Source organism: Pelmatolapia mariae, linkage group LG12 (assembly GCF_036321145.2).
Source record: "Pelmatolapia mariae isolate MD_Pm_ZW linkage group LG12, Pm_UMD_F_2, whole genome shotgun sequence".
Classification (NCBI taxonomy): domain Eukaryota; kingdom Metazoa; phylum Chordata; class Actinopteri; order Cichliformes; family Cichlidae; genus Pelmatolapia; species Pelmatolapia mariae.
This window is the reverse complement of record NC_086237.1, coordinates 10,350,839-10,367,367: the sequence shown is the minus strand read 5'-3', so window position 1 is coordinate 10,367,367 and position 16,529 is coordinate 10,350,839. Positions and strand designations below refer to the sequence as shown.

The 16,529-nt window shown below is 42.6% G+C and overlaps 1 protein-coding gene across 2 annotated transcripts in view; it reads left to right on the top strand.

Annotated features, from left to right (window-relative positions):
* The window catches only part of cux2b (cut-like homeobox 2b), a 97,379-nt gene extending 81,316 nt beyond the window's left edge, over window positions 1–16,063 (top strand). For both annotated transcript variants that reach the window (XM_063490793.2, XM_063490792.1), the window contains exons 10-22: window positions 265–369; window positions 3,019–3,210; window positions 3,317–3,375; window positions 3,468–3,516; window positions 4,003–4,102; window positions 4,448–5,077; window positions 7,018–7,116; window positions 7,301–8,139; window positions 10,122–10,287; window positions 10,438–10,743; window positions 10,841–11,029; window positions 11,129–11,405; window positions 11,856–16,063. In XM_063490793.2, coding sequence (XP_063346863.1) covers window positions 265–369; window positions 3,019–3,210; window positions 3,317–3,375; window positions 3,468–3,516; window positions 4,003–4,102; window positions 4,448–5,077; window positions 7,018–7,116; window positions 7,301–8,139; window positions 10,122–10,287; window positions 10,438–10,743; window positions 10,841–11,029; window positions 11,129–11,405; window positions 11,856–12,654 — 3,810 coding nt within the window. In that variant the 3' untranslated portion in view covers window positions 12,655–16,063. The remainder of the gene's footprint in view (window positions 1–264; window positions 370–3,018; window positions 3,211–3,316; window positions 3,376–3,467; window positions 3,517–4,002; window positions 4,103–4,447; window positions 5,078–7,017; window positions 7,117–7,300; window positions 8,140–10,121; window positions 10,288–10,437; window positions 10,744–10,840; window positions 11,030–11,128; window positions 11,406–11,855) is intronic.
* The last annotated feature ends 466 nt before the right edge of the window (window positions 16,064–16,529 follow it).

Genomic DNA, 16,529 nt, shown 5'->3' with positions numbered 1-16,529 from the left:
GCCGGGTGTGACAGAGCAGGTAAACAGTTTGGGGAATAAAGTGGGCTGACTAAACACCCCTCGCAGCAGAATAAACCAGTGGCTGCACTCACCTCCTTGGGCCCCTGCTCAGGTTTTTGCTAAATTTTCTGAGCGAGGGCGCCTTTTTTTTTCTTTTTTTTTGATTTACTGTGTGAGTGTTCTCTCGCTGTGATCAACTCATTAGCCAATTGATGTGGCCGGTGTATGAAAACTGTAACGCTGTGATGCCGTGTCTGTGCGCAGAGAGCGGAAATGGCTCAGAGGGAAGTGGAAAGGCTAAAGGAACAGCTATCCAGTGGCCACAGCGTCACCGCAGGGAGCTGCCATCCAGCAGAGGGCACTAGCAGGGTAAGAACTGTTACATGTTGGGTGTAAAATACTTTTATTTTTATTTTTCTTATTATTATTTTTTTCTTTTTGTTTTTTTTTAATGGCCACAAATAATGTATTACTCAACTGCAGGTATCATTTTGAGATATTTTACTTTATTTTCATTCATTTTCAATCCAGTCCTTGTACCTGACCATAGTATTGAATAGTATTGTATATAAACATTATGTAGGAGTAGATAGTGGATAATAGGTATTGATTTGTAAATAACTGGACATGAATAACTTCAGTTTATAATATAATATTAGACTCTAACTGGGAAGCTCGTTCTCTTTCTTTTCACGTGACTTTGTTTAAAGATGGAACAGATTTTTGGGTCAACTTGAAAGAAAGGCACAGGTGGAAACGAGAGAGCAGAGGTCAAATGTGATATAGATGTGATTAGATTTCATTCAAATATTTTCAAGCTATGGTGTTTATATATCATAAAATACACAGCTCAGCAAAGAATCCATTTTAAGTTTTATCTTTAGACACGTTGTTACTAGCAGCCACACTCACATGTTCTCATTTCTTAAGTTGAATCCATTAAAACAAGGTGATTTACAAATGTTACAGCTGTTAGTCGAAAGCCTGGCATATCTGAGCATGCTGGGCAGTGTGTCCTTAGAAAATAGAGGAAATGGGTGCAGAACAAAAGTACTAGTTGGTCTAAAAAACCTACAACAAAAAATCTACAACAGATGAACGGTGTCTGAAAGTGATGTCCTTCAGAAATAGGAACAAATCCAGCAAAGTCTGACATAAGACCTCAGAGATAAACTTGGCCTTTTGGCTGATTGTTCACTGAAGCCTCAACAGAAACGGTCTCAGTGGAAGGATGGCTGTCAAGAAGCCCGTTTGAGGAACGCAAACCAGGAGAAAAGGCTGAGGTTAGCTAAATTACACTAGAACTGGACTACTGAACTGAAATTCATGGAGTGATGAATGATCCCAAACACACTACCAGCATACCTGGATTTAAAAAAACAAACAAAGGAACACTATCGGACATGGATTAGACTCCCCAGAGCGCCGCCCTCAAAATTGCAACTTAGAAAAGATAACAAACAGCCATAAATGCCTTCATAAGAATAAGTTAATACCACATGTAACATTTCTGGTGAAAAATACAGTGAAAAGTCTAAAAGTAACTCCATGTGTTTTGTCCAATTGTTTCACTCTGCAAAGCCTTCCAATTGGCTGGATTTTTGCCTGTGGGTCTTATGTTTGACACCATTGAACTGTAACTTTCAGTTCACATGTTAGCACATCAATCAAATAATGTTGATATAATACTACTACTAATAAAATAACCACAAATTTGTTAAATCCATTTTTTTTTTACAGTTTATACCATAACATGTAACACAACAGCTAGATAAACATACACACATCAGTACACCTTTATTCTTCATGGCATAGATTCAACAAGGCACTGGAAACATTCATCAGAGACTTTGGTCCATATTGACAACGAATCACACAGTTGCTGCAAATTTGTTGGCTGCAGATCTATGATGTGAATCTCTCATTCCACCAGATCCCAAAGGTGCTCTATTGGACTGGGATCTGCTGACTTCTGAGCGCAGATAACTCATTGTTGTTTTCAAGAAAGCAGTTTGAGGTGATTTTAAGTTTGGGCAATGGCGTTTTTTATTCTGCTGGAAGCAGCCATCAGAAATGTCTCCCACACCAACACCACCAGCACCAACCTAAACCAATGATGCAAGGCACCATGGTCCATCCTTGCTTTCATGGTGTTCGTGCCAAATTCTGACCCTACCATCCAAATATCGCATCTAACTTGAGACTGGTCAGATTAGGCAATGTTGTTTTCAATCTTCTGTTATCTTCTTCAAGCTCGACATTCTCTTCTGCATTGGTTGTAACAAGTGGTTATTTGAGTTACTGTTGCCGCCTTATCATTTTGAAGCAGTCTGGACATTCTCCTGTGACATCAATAAAGCATATTCACCCACTGCCACTCTCTAGGGTTTACAGAGAATGACCCTAAAGTTAGTTGTGTAGAAAAATTACCAGTAGAGCGTCATTCTGAAATACTCAGACCAGCCCGTCTGCAACCAACAACGATGTCATGGTCAAAGTCACTTAAATCATGTTTCTTCCCCAGGCTGATGGTCAGTTTGTACTTCAGCAGGTCATCTTGACCAAATGTCTAAATGCACTGAGTTGCTGCAATGTTATTAATTGATTAATTCATTTGTATTAGCAAACAGTTGGACAGGTGTACCTAACAAAGTGGTCATTAACTAGATATTAGAGCATCTTAAAAACGTATTATGTACACGTACCTTTTTAAAAATTTCAAACCACATTTGACGTTTTGTTCTGTACAAATCACCAGATTATGAAATTATGAAATCCCTGCCAGAGGGCTTTTTAATTGGTGTAGAAATATTGAATGTGTTGTCTTTTATCAGTCTCTGAGATAAATTAGAATATGCTATTAATTGTGACCTCATCATCTTTGCAGAAGTCATATTCTCTCACCTTTCATTACCACAGCAGAGGTTGTGATTCACGGGCTGCCCTCACTCCCTTTATCACTTTTTCCCTCTCCCTCACTCTCACACCTTTTGTCACATCTTCCTGTCACCCTGTCAGGAGAAGAACGAGAAGGGAGAGGTGTTGCCCTCCCAGCTGGAGGCTGCCTTGCTGGCTAAAGACCGTGAAATCCTCCGCCTTCTCGAAAACATTCAGCGGCTGCAGTTCACACTGCAGGAAGTTCAAGAAACCTCAGCCAATCAGATTCTAGAGCTGGAGCGCCAGCTAGCCTATAAGACAGAAGCTATAGAGGTGAGTGGCTGGGACACATGATGGGAAATGTGGGTAAGAGTCCTCTGTCCGCAGAATCTCTTATTAATTCAGAGGAAAATATTATCCTTCTGTGTTTTCGTTTCAGAGATTAGAAGCTAAACTGCAATCCCAGATGGACTATGAAGAGATTAAAACTGAACTCAGGTGGTTGATTGATATCGAACGTGTCAGTAATTCATAGTAATGTTAATGTACATCTAAATATATGACTGTGCTTCTTTTGGTTTTCGCCGTAGTATCCTAAAGGTAATGAAGCTGGCTTCAGCCAATGGCAGCTCATCCCAGGTACGCATGTTCCTGCACTTTGTACTTTTGTGTTACTCGCAGCAACAACTCCACCTCATTGTTAGTCCGTTTAAAAAACTCAGTGCTTTTCCTCAACATTTTGCCGTGACGTTTCAGAGAGCGGGAAAGTAAATAAGCGGCACACAGAAATGAGGCAGGTCAAATCTTCTTGCGTTTCACGCATGCGCAGTACTGGAACGTAAGCGTTTTCGGCCGTTTCAGTGTGGATGCACAACTCTGTGAAAACAACTGAAAAGGGTAGTGTGGACATGACAGTTTTCAGACAAAAACGCCGTTTTCAAATCTATCCGGGCTAGTGTGGACGTAGCCTTAGTGCCAGAGAAGAAAAACTACAGCAGTGCAATTGAATGCATCACTGGTCCATCATCCATTATATCCAATATAAGGATATCGGCAGCCACTACAATTGATTAATCTAGAATTAACAGCTTTTGTGTGTGGGTGTGTGTGTGGGTGTGTGTGTAGGATTCTGCTAAGGCTGCAGAGGCTCTTTTGCTGGATAAAGAGGCCTTTCTTCCATCTCACAAGTACCTGGTGGATAAGACCCGAATACTACACAGCAATGGTAAAATAAATGTCTCGTTTTTTTTAGCCTATAAAGTTAAAAGAAAACTAGTACTAAGAGATTGTTAGTTTCTAAAAGGTGTTGAGTTTTGTCATCTACCAAATACTGCCTGTTTGTTTGGCACTCACTGGGCAGCTGATTCTGTAGTTGATTACTTCCACATTTAAATCTCTGTGCTTAAACTGAGTTTGCATAATGTAGTCTGGATTTGCAAGGGTATAAAGTAAGCGATTTAATTCAGGAAATATCTTTTATAAGCTGAATAATAGTTAGGTCTTCATTGTTAAAGCCATGTAGCTGTACACATCCCATGTATCCTGAGTGAGATGGCTTTTCTGTCACCAGATGATGACCATTCTGAGGATGCAGGCAGGGAGATAGGCAGGCCGCCCGGATCCCACTCATCCTCCTCTCAGGTGGACAGTCGTGCCTCCCCCAGCCCCGGTCCCCCCACCCTGGACCGCTCCTCCTCCAGCCACGATCTCCCCCGGCCTTTCTCAGTGTCGCCGTGCTCCGGGGACCGGCTGTCAGGAGACCACATCCTCCACAAACAGCTGTTATCTCCACACTTTAAAAAGGATGGCCTCATGGCTTTCCCTACCGCCCTCTATGCAGCCAAAGTCGCGCTTATGTCAGCCTCACAAGGGCCTGTGGGGGCGGGCAGCGTTGATGCCGGCTTGCCCAGCGACCAGTCAGAAAGCGGCAGCTCGACCGCAGGAGACGATGACCAACTGGACACGGCGGAGATCGCCTTCCAGGTGAAGGAGCAGCTGCTAAAGCATAATATCGGCCAGCGAGTGTTTGGCCACTATGTGCTGGGCCTGTCCCAGGGTTCGGTCAGCGAGATCCTGGCAAGACCCAAACCCTGGAGGAAGCTGACTGTGAAAGGCAAAGAACCTTTTATTAAGATGAAGCAGTTTCTGTCTGATGAACAGAACATTCTGGCACTCAGAACCATCCAGGTCCGACAGAGAGGTGAGTGCTAAATACTTTGTGTCACAGCCTGGGTGTCTGACCCATCGCTCTGAGTTTATTTTTGTATTCTTCTCATGTTAGCTTTGTGATCATGTGTTATTCCTGTCTAGCTTAGGTTAAAGGCAGCCATTATTTATTGTTTCCTTGGTTTCCATGTTTGGATTCTTGCCTAGTTTATCATGTGTTTTAGGTCTGTAAGCTTAGTGTTGTCATGTTTAGTTTCCTGTTTTATTTTGAAGTTGTGTGTGTGTGTGTGTGTGTGTGTGTGTGTGTGTGTGTGTGGTTAGTTTTACTCTCCCCTGTGTTTTCATTATGTTTAATTCTAGTCAGCTGTGTCCTCATGTGTTTCCACCTCCCCTGATCACCTCATGTGTGTATTTCAGTCCTCAGTCTTCCTGTGTTCAGCGTCGCATCGTCTGTTATCCACATCATAGTAAATCATAGTCTGTCATTCAAGTCATTGTTTATCATAGTTTTCTTAGTTTTCATGTTTCCATCAGCCATCAGCCAAATAAAGGCTCGCTTTTTGTTTGAATTCAAGCTCTGTTCTCCTGTGTCTGCATTTGGGTTCGCATCTGAAGCACATCGGCTGCTCAGCCGTGACACTGTGACAGGACACGGACTAAATGAAAACCGTGCTGCAACACACAGATGTATAAAGTGCAATACACAATACCATTACAGCACATAACAACAGCTGACATAGCGTCGGAAAGTTTGGCAATTTAAGTTTGTTTTAAGCATAATTTAAAGACCGCTGGCTTGCAAATCAAACGTTAGAAGGACAGTGATTTTCATCCACTGCACTGATACATGACGATACATGAAGCACAATGAAGGTCATATTTTACAGTAACGATGAAATAATCAAATTAATTAAACAAGTACCAGTCTGGAAACCATTAGGCTAGTCTGCTGACTGCCGGCAGCCAGCGGATATGTGTGCTAAGACTTCTGTTCTGTGCTCTGTTCATTGTTTTTGAATGCAGATAAATGGGGGGAAAAAGCTAATAAAAAGTGAAATCATCATCAGATAACTGTGGTTATTAAAGGCATTTTGGTACAGCCATTCCTCTTTGGCTCTCCATACAGACGGTTTACTTGCATGCAGCCAAAGCTTGAACATGCACTGCAAGCAGACTACAAATGGTATCCAGAAATATTCTTAATAAAATAAGTTTTTAGACAAAGTTAATTTCAGAATGCTTAGCGGGGACCTATTGCACTAATTTGCAAGTCCCTGTTTTTATTCCTAGACTAACTTTGTATAATTCAAAATAATCCTTATTTAGCTTCCCCTTCCCTTTAAGCCAGCTGTCTTCTGATTGGTTGCTGTTTCCAATCAAAATCTTTGAAAGACATGTTGTCTGGGCTTAGTGGTCACAAGCAGAGCTGTGTACCTATGATGACCATATTAGGCAAATATTCTCTCACTGACATCAATGAGAGGCAGAAGTAGAAAAAACTGTCTGAAGGCTTCACACAACTGGATAGTCTGACCTCATTATTTGAAACTTGGCTGATGTTTGGTATGAGCATTCGTATACAATATATGGCTGAAAAGCTTCATCAGTTCTGTGGTACTATGTACGCAGAGGTTTTTAAAGCAGATGTATTGGTGGCTTAGCTCCTGGACCTGTGCACATTTAAACCTTCTACATTTAAATCTACTTGGCCCTCATCCTTGACTTCATCACGGTTTCCTCTGCCATGTTTATAGTGTTACTTTTAAACTTTGTTTTCTCCCTAGATTCACAGCTTTTGAAAGTTGAGCTTCCCGTATACTGCAACCTCAGACAGCACGCGCTCAAAGGCAGCCATTGATCTACCAGTCAAAAGCAAAGCCTTGGAACTGCTCTCTGATCAACCATCCCACTCACCCCCTCCTCTCTCCTCCCTCTCTCTCTATCTCCATCTCTTTCTGTTACCCTCTGTGGCAGGGAGCATCACTCCACGCATCCGAACTCCTGAAACTGGGTCAGACGACGCCATTAGGAATATCCTGGAGCAGGCTAAGAAGGAGATCCAGTCCCAGAGGGGTGAGGATGAAGCTTCGAGTCATAAGTCATAGTTAAAAGCCCTGTTGATTGTTTTTTTTGGTTTTTTTTCTATGCACAATGAATTCTATTATGTATTTTGATCAGTACTTGAATGCATCTAGATTAGAAAGGAAAGGTGATTTGAGTGTGCGTCAGTGTCAGTGTGTGTGTTTTTCTTGTTTAGGTGATGGCAAGTCCTCTCTAAACAGCTCATCAGGCAGAAGCAGTAACGGGCCTGGCAGCAGCTCTGACGACACCATAAAGAGCATCCTCGAACAGGCCAGGAGGGAGATGGAAGCTCAGCAGCAGGCCCTGATGGAGATGGAAGTGTGCGGCAGGGCTTCGACTGCTAGCTCAGGAGTTCAGGTGGAACGTCTGGGGCCCCCCGAGCGCTCCAGGGGCCTGCCTTTACCCATCTCCATCAAGCAGGAGGAAGGGGGCTGCATTACAGTGTGCACAGCCAACCCCGTGAGCAGCCCCCAGACACCCCTCAGCGTCCTCTCCCCTGCCGCTTTCGTCCAGAACATCATCCGCAAAGTCAAATCAGAAATCGGCGAAGCGGGCACCTACTTCGATCAGCACTGGTCTCAGGAGCGGGGATCTATGGTGCTCGGCGGTGGAAGCAGCTCTCGGCCCTTCAGCTCGGTCTCCCCTTCCTTGTCTTCCTCCTCCTCCGGGCCCTCCACCTTACCCCGGCCGTGGCTGCGTCTGGAGAACGGCGAGGGTCTACCCAACAGTGAGGAGGCCTCTGCTGCCGAGGACGAGCTGGGCCTGAGCCGGCCGGTGGAGGTGAAGGTGGAGTCAGATACCTCGGTAAGCGGGGAGTCCCCAGGACCCGGCCCGGGACGCCTTTCCTATTATCCAGCATATATCCCCCGTGCACTGAAGCCCACCGTGCCCCCGCTGACACCAGAGCAGTATGAGATGTACATGTACCGGGAGGTGGACACCATCGAGCTGACTCGGCAGGTGAAGGAGAAGCTGGCAAAGAACGGCATCTGTCAGAGGATCTTTGGTGAAAAGGTCAGATGTTGGCCTTTCACATTAACGCATACTGCAAATGAAACAGCCTGCAAATACAAAAGAAGAAAAATGATATTAAAGATAGAATTTTAGTTTAAATTTTTCAGATTTTCAGAGCATGTGAAATATTAGACTGAGGTGATCTCAGTAAACATAAAACACATTTTAATTATGTTAAAAAAAGAACATGAAACTCATCCATGTGGAAAAGTAATGGACTCCTTTTAAACCTAATAACAGGTCCCGGCACTTTAGTAGCCATATCTGCAGCTCAGAGCTTTGCATAATACGGTGCTGGTATTTGACATCGCTGTGAAAGAATTTTAGCCCGCTCTTTAGAATTTCTTGCAGCAGACTTGACATAATGATGTGAAGTCTTGACATTATATGCCCTGTAAAAAAACGGTTAAAAGTTTGCCGTTTTATTACTTTCTGCATACAACATTGTCCTAAAAAGCCTTCAGGTGCTTTTCCCCATATGTCAGACAGCAATAGATTCTGCTTTGCTGCTCTTCCTTTGAATCCTAGTTTCTCGCATCTCTTTCTTAACCATCAACATTTTTAGCTGAGAGGCTTGCGTTTGGTTGAGCTGTCATTCGTGCCCTTGAAAAACCTTTTAGAGGCTGCCCGCAAGTTTTACCATACCACATTATTCTCCCTAGCTGTCACAGTGGTTTGGGAGGGCTTTCCAGAATGAGGCATCTGAGCAGCTCATCTCTTTCAGAGTTACGTTTGTGGTGCAATGTGCTTGTGGGACTTTTGTGGTGTGAACCTGAGGGAAATACAGCTATTTTTTATTAATTAATTCATTTTTATCGGGTGTTCCTTAAATGAATAACATTATAATCTCAGTCTCTTATCAAATCCCACTGAGCATCAAATGTCCAATGTTTTCTGGGGTTTCTGATTAGCGTCTCTGTTATATCTGAATTTGGTTGAAGAGTGAAATGTAAATTTTTGGTTATCCACTGAGAATTTTTCTAAATTTAGTTAAATTTGGTTGTTAAATGGTTGTGATAAACCAGCCATAAAGCATTAACTCAAGGTTCTTAGACTAAAAAATATATATATATTATAGAGGCCTCAGTGCAATCAAACTTTACTGCTGGGACAGCCCGGTGGTGCAGTGGTTTTTACTGCTGCATAGCTGGAAGGTTCTGAGTTTGGATCTGTTGCTGGAACGTTCTTTCACTTTTCAGCCAAAGTCATCTTTTCAACAACTCTTTGCTGAGCGGAACGTGTTACTTTTCCTTCACCCAGGTGTTATATTTTCTGTGACAAACACACAGAAGATTAAATCTTTTTTTTTTTAAAACGGTGTGTTCAGAACACTGTGTTTTTATTTGCATTTTCCCTGAAATGAGCTACTGAAGACTCTGTATCGGTTTTGTTAGTTCAAGCCCCAGAAAGTGTGCCTTTATTGTCGGTAAAATCCCTCTGGGTGTCTTCCTAGGCAGCCTTTGTGATATATCACTTTATTCTGTCTGGAGTGGATAAAATATAACGGGTGTCACAAAGGTTTTTCAGAGTAATATGAAAGGTGCTGTCTTCCTTCTCTGCTGTGTTGATATGACTGTTGTAAAATATCTTTAACGCAAGTCCCACTAAAGCTGAAGACGGTGCAGCAGTTTTTTTATTTTTCTAATATACGATCATGTGGAAAAAAAGGAAGAAAATTTGTCACTATAGAAATTTCCGCATTTGATTCGCATAAATATAAATCACATATGAAAATTCATAATAATCAAATATGAGGTGTGCTGCAAATCGAACTTAAACCATTAAACATGACGATTTATCGTACATTGTCTCCCTCCAGTGGTTGTATGGGGAAAGTGCATGACCAAACAGATTTCCATCTTTCACAATAATAACTTGGAGCTTCAGTCGTTTCTGTGCAACATATACATTTGATGTGAGCAATGACATAGATAGTGTGTCTAATTAAAAGGTAAATATATCAACCAGTGTTTGTGTTCCAGGTGCTGGGGCTTTCTCAGGGCAGCGTGAGTGATATGCTGTCTCGGCCCAAACCCTGGAGCAAGCTGACCCAGAAAGGCAGGGAGCCCTTCATCCGTATGCAGCTGTGGTTACTGGATCAGCTAGGACAGAGCCTTAACCAGCCCCCAAACCAGTGCCACACTCAGGGTGAGTCTGCATTTCACAACACACGCTTGAGAATATCTAGACTGCTTGAGAAACTTTCCAACTGAAAAAACCAAACAAAAACACACACAGCTTACATAGTCAACTGCGTGTATTTATTTGATTGGTGTGGCTATTCTTTCCTACTTACAGATAAAAGCCCAGTGACGGCCCAGTCCTCACCATCCCCACCTCCCAGCCCAGCAGACAGCCACCCAAGTCCCCTGGTAGAGCCTGTGAGTCTCTCCCTGGAGAGCAGTAAAGAGAACCAGCAGCCAGAGGGCCTGAGCTTGGGGTTGTCCACCCACCCAGAGGGAGTGAAATCCACTCCCAGCCTCATGACCTTGCATCAGCCCACAAACCCACTGGGCATCCAGGAGCTGGTGGCCATGTCTCCAGAGCTAGATACCTATGCCATCACCAAGAAGGTCAAAGAGGTGCTAACAGATAATAACTTAGGTGGGTCTGAGTTCACAACTTGGGATAAAAAACTCCCCAAAACACTTCTTAAAGACACCACAGCAACTATACACCTGTGTATATTTGTTCTCCACAGGCCAGCGTCTTTTTGGGGAGACCATCCTGGGCCTGACGCAGGGCTCGGTGTCTGACCTGCTCTCCAGACCCAAACCATGGCACAAGCTCAGTCTGAAAGGCAGGGAGCCCTTCGTCCGCATGCAGCTGTGGCTCAACGATCCTCACAATGTAGACAAGCTGAGGGCCATGAAAAAGATGGAGAAGAAAGGTGGGAACCAGAGTCTACTCTGTAATATGACGGAGGACATGATTCTGACACGTTTGTACTCTGCATGTCATACTCTGCATGTCTCTGTCTGCCCTCCAGCCTATTTGAAGAGGCGATACGGCCTGCTGAGCACCGGCTCGGACAGCGACTCGCCCAGCACTCGCTCTGAGTGTGTGAGTCCGGCTTTGGCCTCTCTGGACTTGTGCCCCTACAGCCAGGCGAAGAAGCCTCGGGTGGTGCTGGGAGCCGAAGAGAAAGATGCCCTGAGGAAGGCCTACCTTTTAGAGCCCTACCCTTCTCAAAACACCATCGAGATGCTGGCGTCGCAGCTCAACCTCAAAACCAACACCGTCATCAACTGGTTTCATAACTACAGGCCAGTCCTTTGTAACCTTTACAAATGGCTGTTTTTATTATTACTGTACATTTACTTTAGGTGGACAGCTCACACTACAATCAAAATCTGTTTTTTCTTCTCTGGCCTCCAGAGCTGTGTTGTCCAGTGTTGAAGAGAACTGCTATAGAGCCATTTCTTGAATAATATGGCAAGAGACATTACAGAAATTTCATTTAGGAACTATTTTCTTTCTATTGTCTACATCCAGTAGAAAGAAAATAGGCAAATAGACGTGTATTTTTTATTTTCTTTGGAGTAATCAAGTCCTGATTTCTGAAATGTAAAACCTAAAGAGCCAAAGGAAGAATATGTAAATCTAATTTTGTGATAAACTGTCTCTTACACTTCAACTGAAATCTGATTTAGAAAGTAAACTTTAGTCTCTAAAGTCTCTTTCAGTCAATGTCTAACTGTGGTATTTGTGTGCAGGTCCAGGATGCGACGGGAGGTGCTGATGGAGGGTCTGCCAGACAACGACACGGATGCTGAGCACCACAGCTACTCCCCCTCAGTGACACGGAGCCCTCACTCTGACGGAGAGGAGAGGAGGCTGCAGCAGCCCTCAGGACACATCCATTCCAGCCTTCCTCTTAGTGCCAACACCTCACTGCCTCATGTCAAACAGGAGGCATTAGACAGGGAAGACGACGCAGAGGAGGGAAGGGAAAGCTCGGCGAAACAGTCCAGGGTTCAGTGTTTTCCAACAGCCGTGCCGCTGCCGCAGTTGAAAAGTGAGCACGAGGACTCCGTCGCGGGCTGTCGCGAGCCCCACTTGGCAGGCCAGAGCCTGAGGCAGGAAGAAGGTCAGGGTCTCTACCCTGGAGGGCTCTCCGTAGACGGCCCACAGAGAACCAATCAGACCAGGCACGAGGGGGAAGACTCCGGAAAGTCACCCGTCGACCCGGTCAGTTTCAAGGCTTCGTCAGAGCCCTGCCGCAGCAGCCTGGAGGTCTCCCTCAACTCGCCCTCTGCTGCATCCTCACCGGGCCTCATGATGTCAGTCTCGCCCGTTCCCTCCTCCTCTGCGCCCATATCGCCCTCGCTGCCCAACCCTCCATCGACGAGCACCAGTCACAGCCTGGACCCTAACCCGCCCCCTCCCTTCCAAAGTCCCAAACTCAACAGGAGCACTCAGAGACGCACGGAGAAAATGGCCAACCTCAATAACATCATCCACAGGTTAGAGAGAGCAGCCAATCGAGAAGAGACTCTGGAATGGGAGTTTTAAGTCCACTTTAGGTGTATCCAAACCTTTGCGCCACACAGGAGAGTCTCAGAAGCTTCCTGACGTCTTTAAATGGAGCGTGGCTCCTGAAGGCCTGTCCTCCAAGAATGATAACTCACAGGAAATGGGAACACGGAGCTAATCATACGGTTGAATTCCCTACAAGAACTTGAGAGTTGAAAAAAAATTTATAAATGTGTATTAGTTCGTTTGTTTTTTTTCCTTTTGATAATGCATACTACTTTGAAATATATGTGACAGCACTAGCTGTCGTTTTACCTATTGGACTTGACATGAAGACTTTTGCAGCTATGGTGTCATCAAATGTACACTGAAGTTCTGTAGATTGCCACTGGGTGAGATTAAAAGAAGACCCCTGTCTTAAGCCATTAAAAGCACTATAACTATTTGAAAAGAGACACTGACCAAATTTGCTACTTTTTGAATAGCAATTTTTCAGATTTTGTCTGTAAAACTGGACAGTTTAAGTCAAGTAACATGAAATCCTATTACTGACTGAGGGATAGTCCTTTAAGACTCTAAATATTCAACATCTTGTATGTACTTAGTTTCCTGGTGATATGTTTTGAAATATTTGTAACTCACTCGTATAAAATGTGGTTGTACATGTTGTAGAATTGTCTGCAATAGCCTTCTCTAAACCTGATGTAGCATGGTACTCACCTGACCCTGTTTATCCTCTGTAGTTAGTCACCTGTGATTATACTTGAGCGAAAACACGAGAAAAAAGAAAAAAGTTGAAAACCCTGCAAAAAATGAGAAAAAAAAAGGAAATGTTAAACCTAATGAGTAGAGTACTTTTGAAGTGTTTTTCGTTTCTTTAGTTTGCTTTGAATAATCCTCGAGGTTTACAGTTTAGGGCCCTTGTGCTTTTGGTAGTGAGTGCAACAGTCACTTCGCACGAGCACAGTTTACACGATTTCTTTCAGACTTACCTCTCTGACTCTCTAAGGCACTGGTTCTCAGACTGTAACGGGCCAAGACACAGGACACCCAGTTTACCTCAGATTATGTTGATGCACATCATGCGACGACCATGCGTTCCATTCTTTTGCATAAACATGACGCACACTTGTTTGGACCGAGGGAGGGAAGGCGCTGGCGTATCATGCTTCGGGTGCGAGCTCACGCCTCAGAGGGTCAAACAATGAAGCGAGTGGTGGTGGTGATTGGGGGGCTGGGGGGTTATGAGATAAATCTGCTGCTGTTTGTCCCTTTGTATGTGTTATGGAGTAACACCTGCTTGATTGCACATTCTGAAAATGTGCATTTTACTGTAAATTATACGGAACAAAACACCTCAAGCACTGAGATGCTGTTTAGCTAGGCCACCCCTGCTCTGCGTTGATCTACTTTGAGGCTGAAGCTCCCAGTGTTTAAAAGCATGATACGTACAGTGTGACCTCTCATCAGTCTGTAAGTACGCTATATTCAAGAACACAAAAGGTTACAGGTATCCCCTCATATTATCTTTGACCACGTGTGTATTGTGTCTGTAGACGTTTCTTTGTCATGCTTGCAAGATGTTCTTTATGTATTTTGCCTCTATTTTATACTCAGAACAGTTAACTAGATATTCAATACCTCGTGTATGAAGTACTTACAGCACTTAGATTTTTTTGATAATTGTGAGGACTCAAGAAAAATTTCAAATATCAACATTATCCTAACTTAGTGTCCACAAGTCTTTGCCTTTACTGTATCGTTGAAGTTGGTAGTGAACACTTGCACATGTCTACATAGTTCAGAGGACTTGGATTGTATTATGTAGAGATATATATTACACAATTACTAAAAAAAAATACTATCTTACATTCTTGGAACAAAAATGTGCTGATTATATTGAAATAGAGTGTACAGATTTAATAAACCAAACCCATTCAAGCCAGTTCTGGTCTGGCAAGCTTGCCCACGTTTTAGACCTTCTCTCAGGGTAGTCTTGCTTTTTAAAGCTTTATTGAAACAGTTGCTCTCATCAGTGGTGTTGAATATGAAAACTATGTGATGTGGAGAATGACTCCGTTAAATATTCGACGAACATGTGAAAGTTGTATGATTACGGGATTTTCGACACTCACACGGAGGGGAAAAAAAGCGGATTGTTAGAAAGTCGTGGCTGTTTTGTAATTCCTTACATGGATGTGTCAAAGTACAGTGTCGAGCGGAACCACCAGGATGAGGCTAAATGGGTTGCATTTTTTAGATCAGTAGACTTTGCTCTTGGAAATACTGTTTTGTTGTGTTTTTTTTGTTTTGTTTTGTTTTTGTTTTTTTTCTTGGAGCCACAGAAGATTTCTCTCTGGTTTTCTTACCATCATATTTTGTGCATAATATACTGTATGATTAGAAGTGGCATTTCTTATGTGAAAGCTTCATTGTTTCTCAAGGTAACATGGACATATGACTGAAAATGAAATGTATTTACCCAGACCATTATCTCTTCATGTAAAGCTCATCTCATTGTTTTGCATGCAAATCCATTCTGCTCACACAACAAGGGATAGACTGTTTTTGTGTTATTGTTCTTGCACAGGGACATTGAATCAGCACTTGAAGTCTTTTTGCATTAGGGAAGTCCACACATGGTGCAGCTGAGAAATTTGGCTCTCACAAACTTGTCAGGATTACGGTCAAATCAGAACCTGAGACTGGCCCTACAAACGTTATACTTCCAGATTTATTTTGTGCCATATCACCTCCCCCATGCATTATCCTCATGGAGAAATGCCTTGTGGTGAAGTCTGATCTGAGAGCGGTGTAGGGCTTTTTGTAAGTACAGAAAAAAGCAAAGCTTTTTCTATATCACAATAGCCCTGCACAGTAGATGTTTTAATTTTATAACTGACTTCAGTCACTAAATAATGGAGAAACTGATTGATTGGCAAAACTTGAATAAATGCATTAAGATTTGCTTATATAAAACAAAATCTGGCACCGAGGGTTTGTCACCAAGGGAAGTTGTCATTTATAAGTCAGCTGTGGGCCAATCGAAAGAAGCATCTTTCAGGCTTAGATAACTGTCTGATGCCTCACTTCAGGCTATTAAATGTTAAACAATGGACAATGATATGCCAAGCATCTTGGAAATGAAATTGCATAGGCTGTGTAAGCCATCAGTCAATACATAATTGTTTAAGATCCTGCTGTGTTGTGTTTTTATTTATTTTTTTATTTTATAATGAGCAATGAGCGCTCCACACATTAACATACAAAAGTTACTGCAAATTCATGTGCATATATAAAACCTTACACTGTAGTGTGCACCCCTAACTAAGTGTAATCATTTTCACATCGCACTCTTCTCTGGCAGTCTTTCAGTGAAGCAAACACTTCATCTTTCCTATTGAATTCAGGGTCATTCATGTCCACTACATTAAGCATACAATGATACTTGGGCAATTGTGAATCTTATAAATATGACAATAAACACCACTGGATTTTCAAAGAAAAGCCAGTCAAACAAAGTAGACTGAATGTTTATTTATTTAGGAAAATGACTCACTATTACATTCATTAATATGAACCTCTAGGAATAAGAATAATGGTTTTGGATTTCTTCAGATTGAATGAATGTCACTGATGACTAAATGTCATTGAGTTCAAACATCTGACTTCTAATTTCATTCACCAATCAGATATATAACTACATATTTTACTTTAGTGTGTAAAATGAGCATATATAATATAGTGTCCCATTTGTTTAATTAGATATTCTCTATCTGCTTATAAGACGTTTGAAAATCGATGATAATTGAAATCGCATTTCTACCTAAATACAAAAAAGAAAAGAAAAAAAAACCCGTTTTAAAGCTGTTGTAATATTAATTTATCAGGCATCCCACTTGCCAGTGTTTACA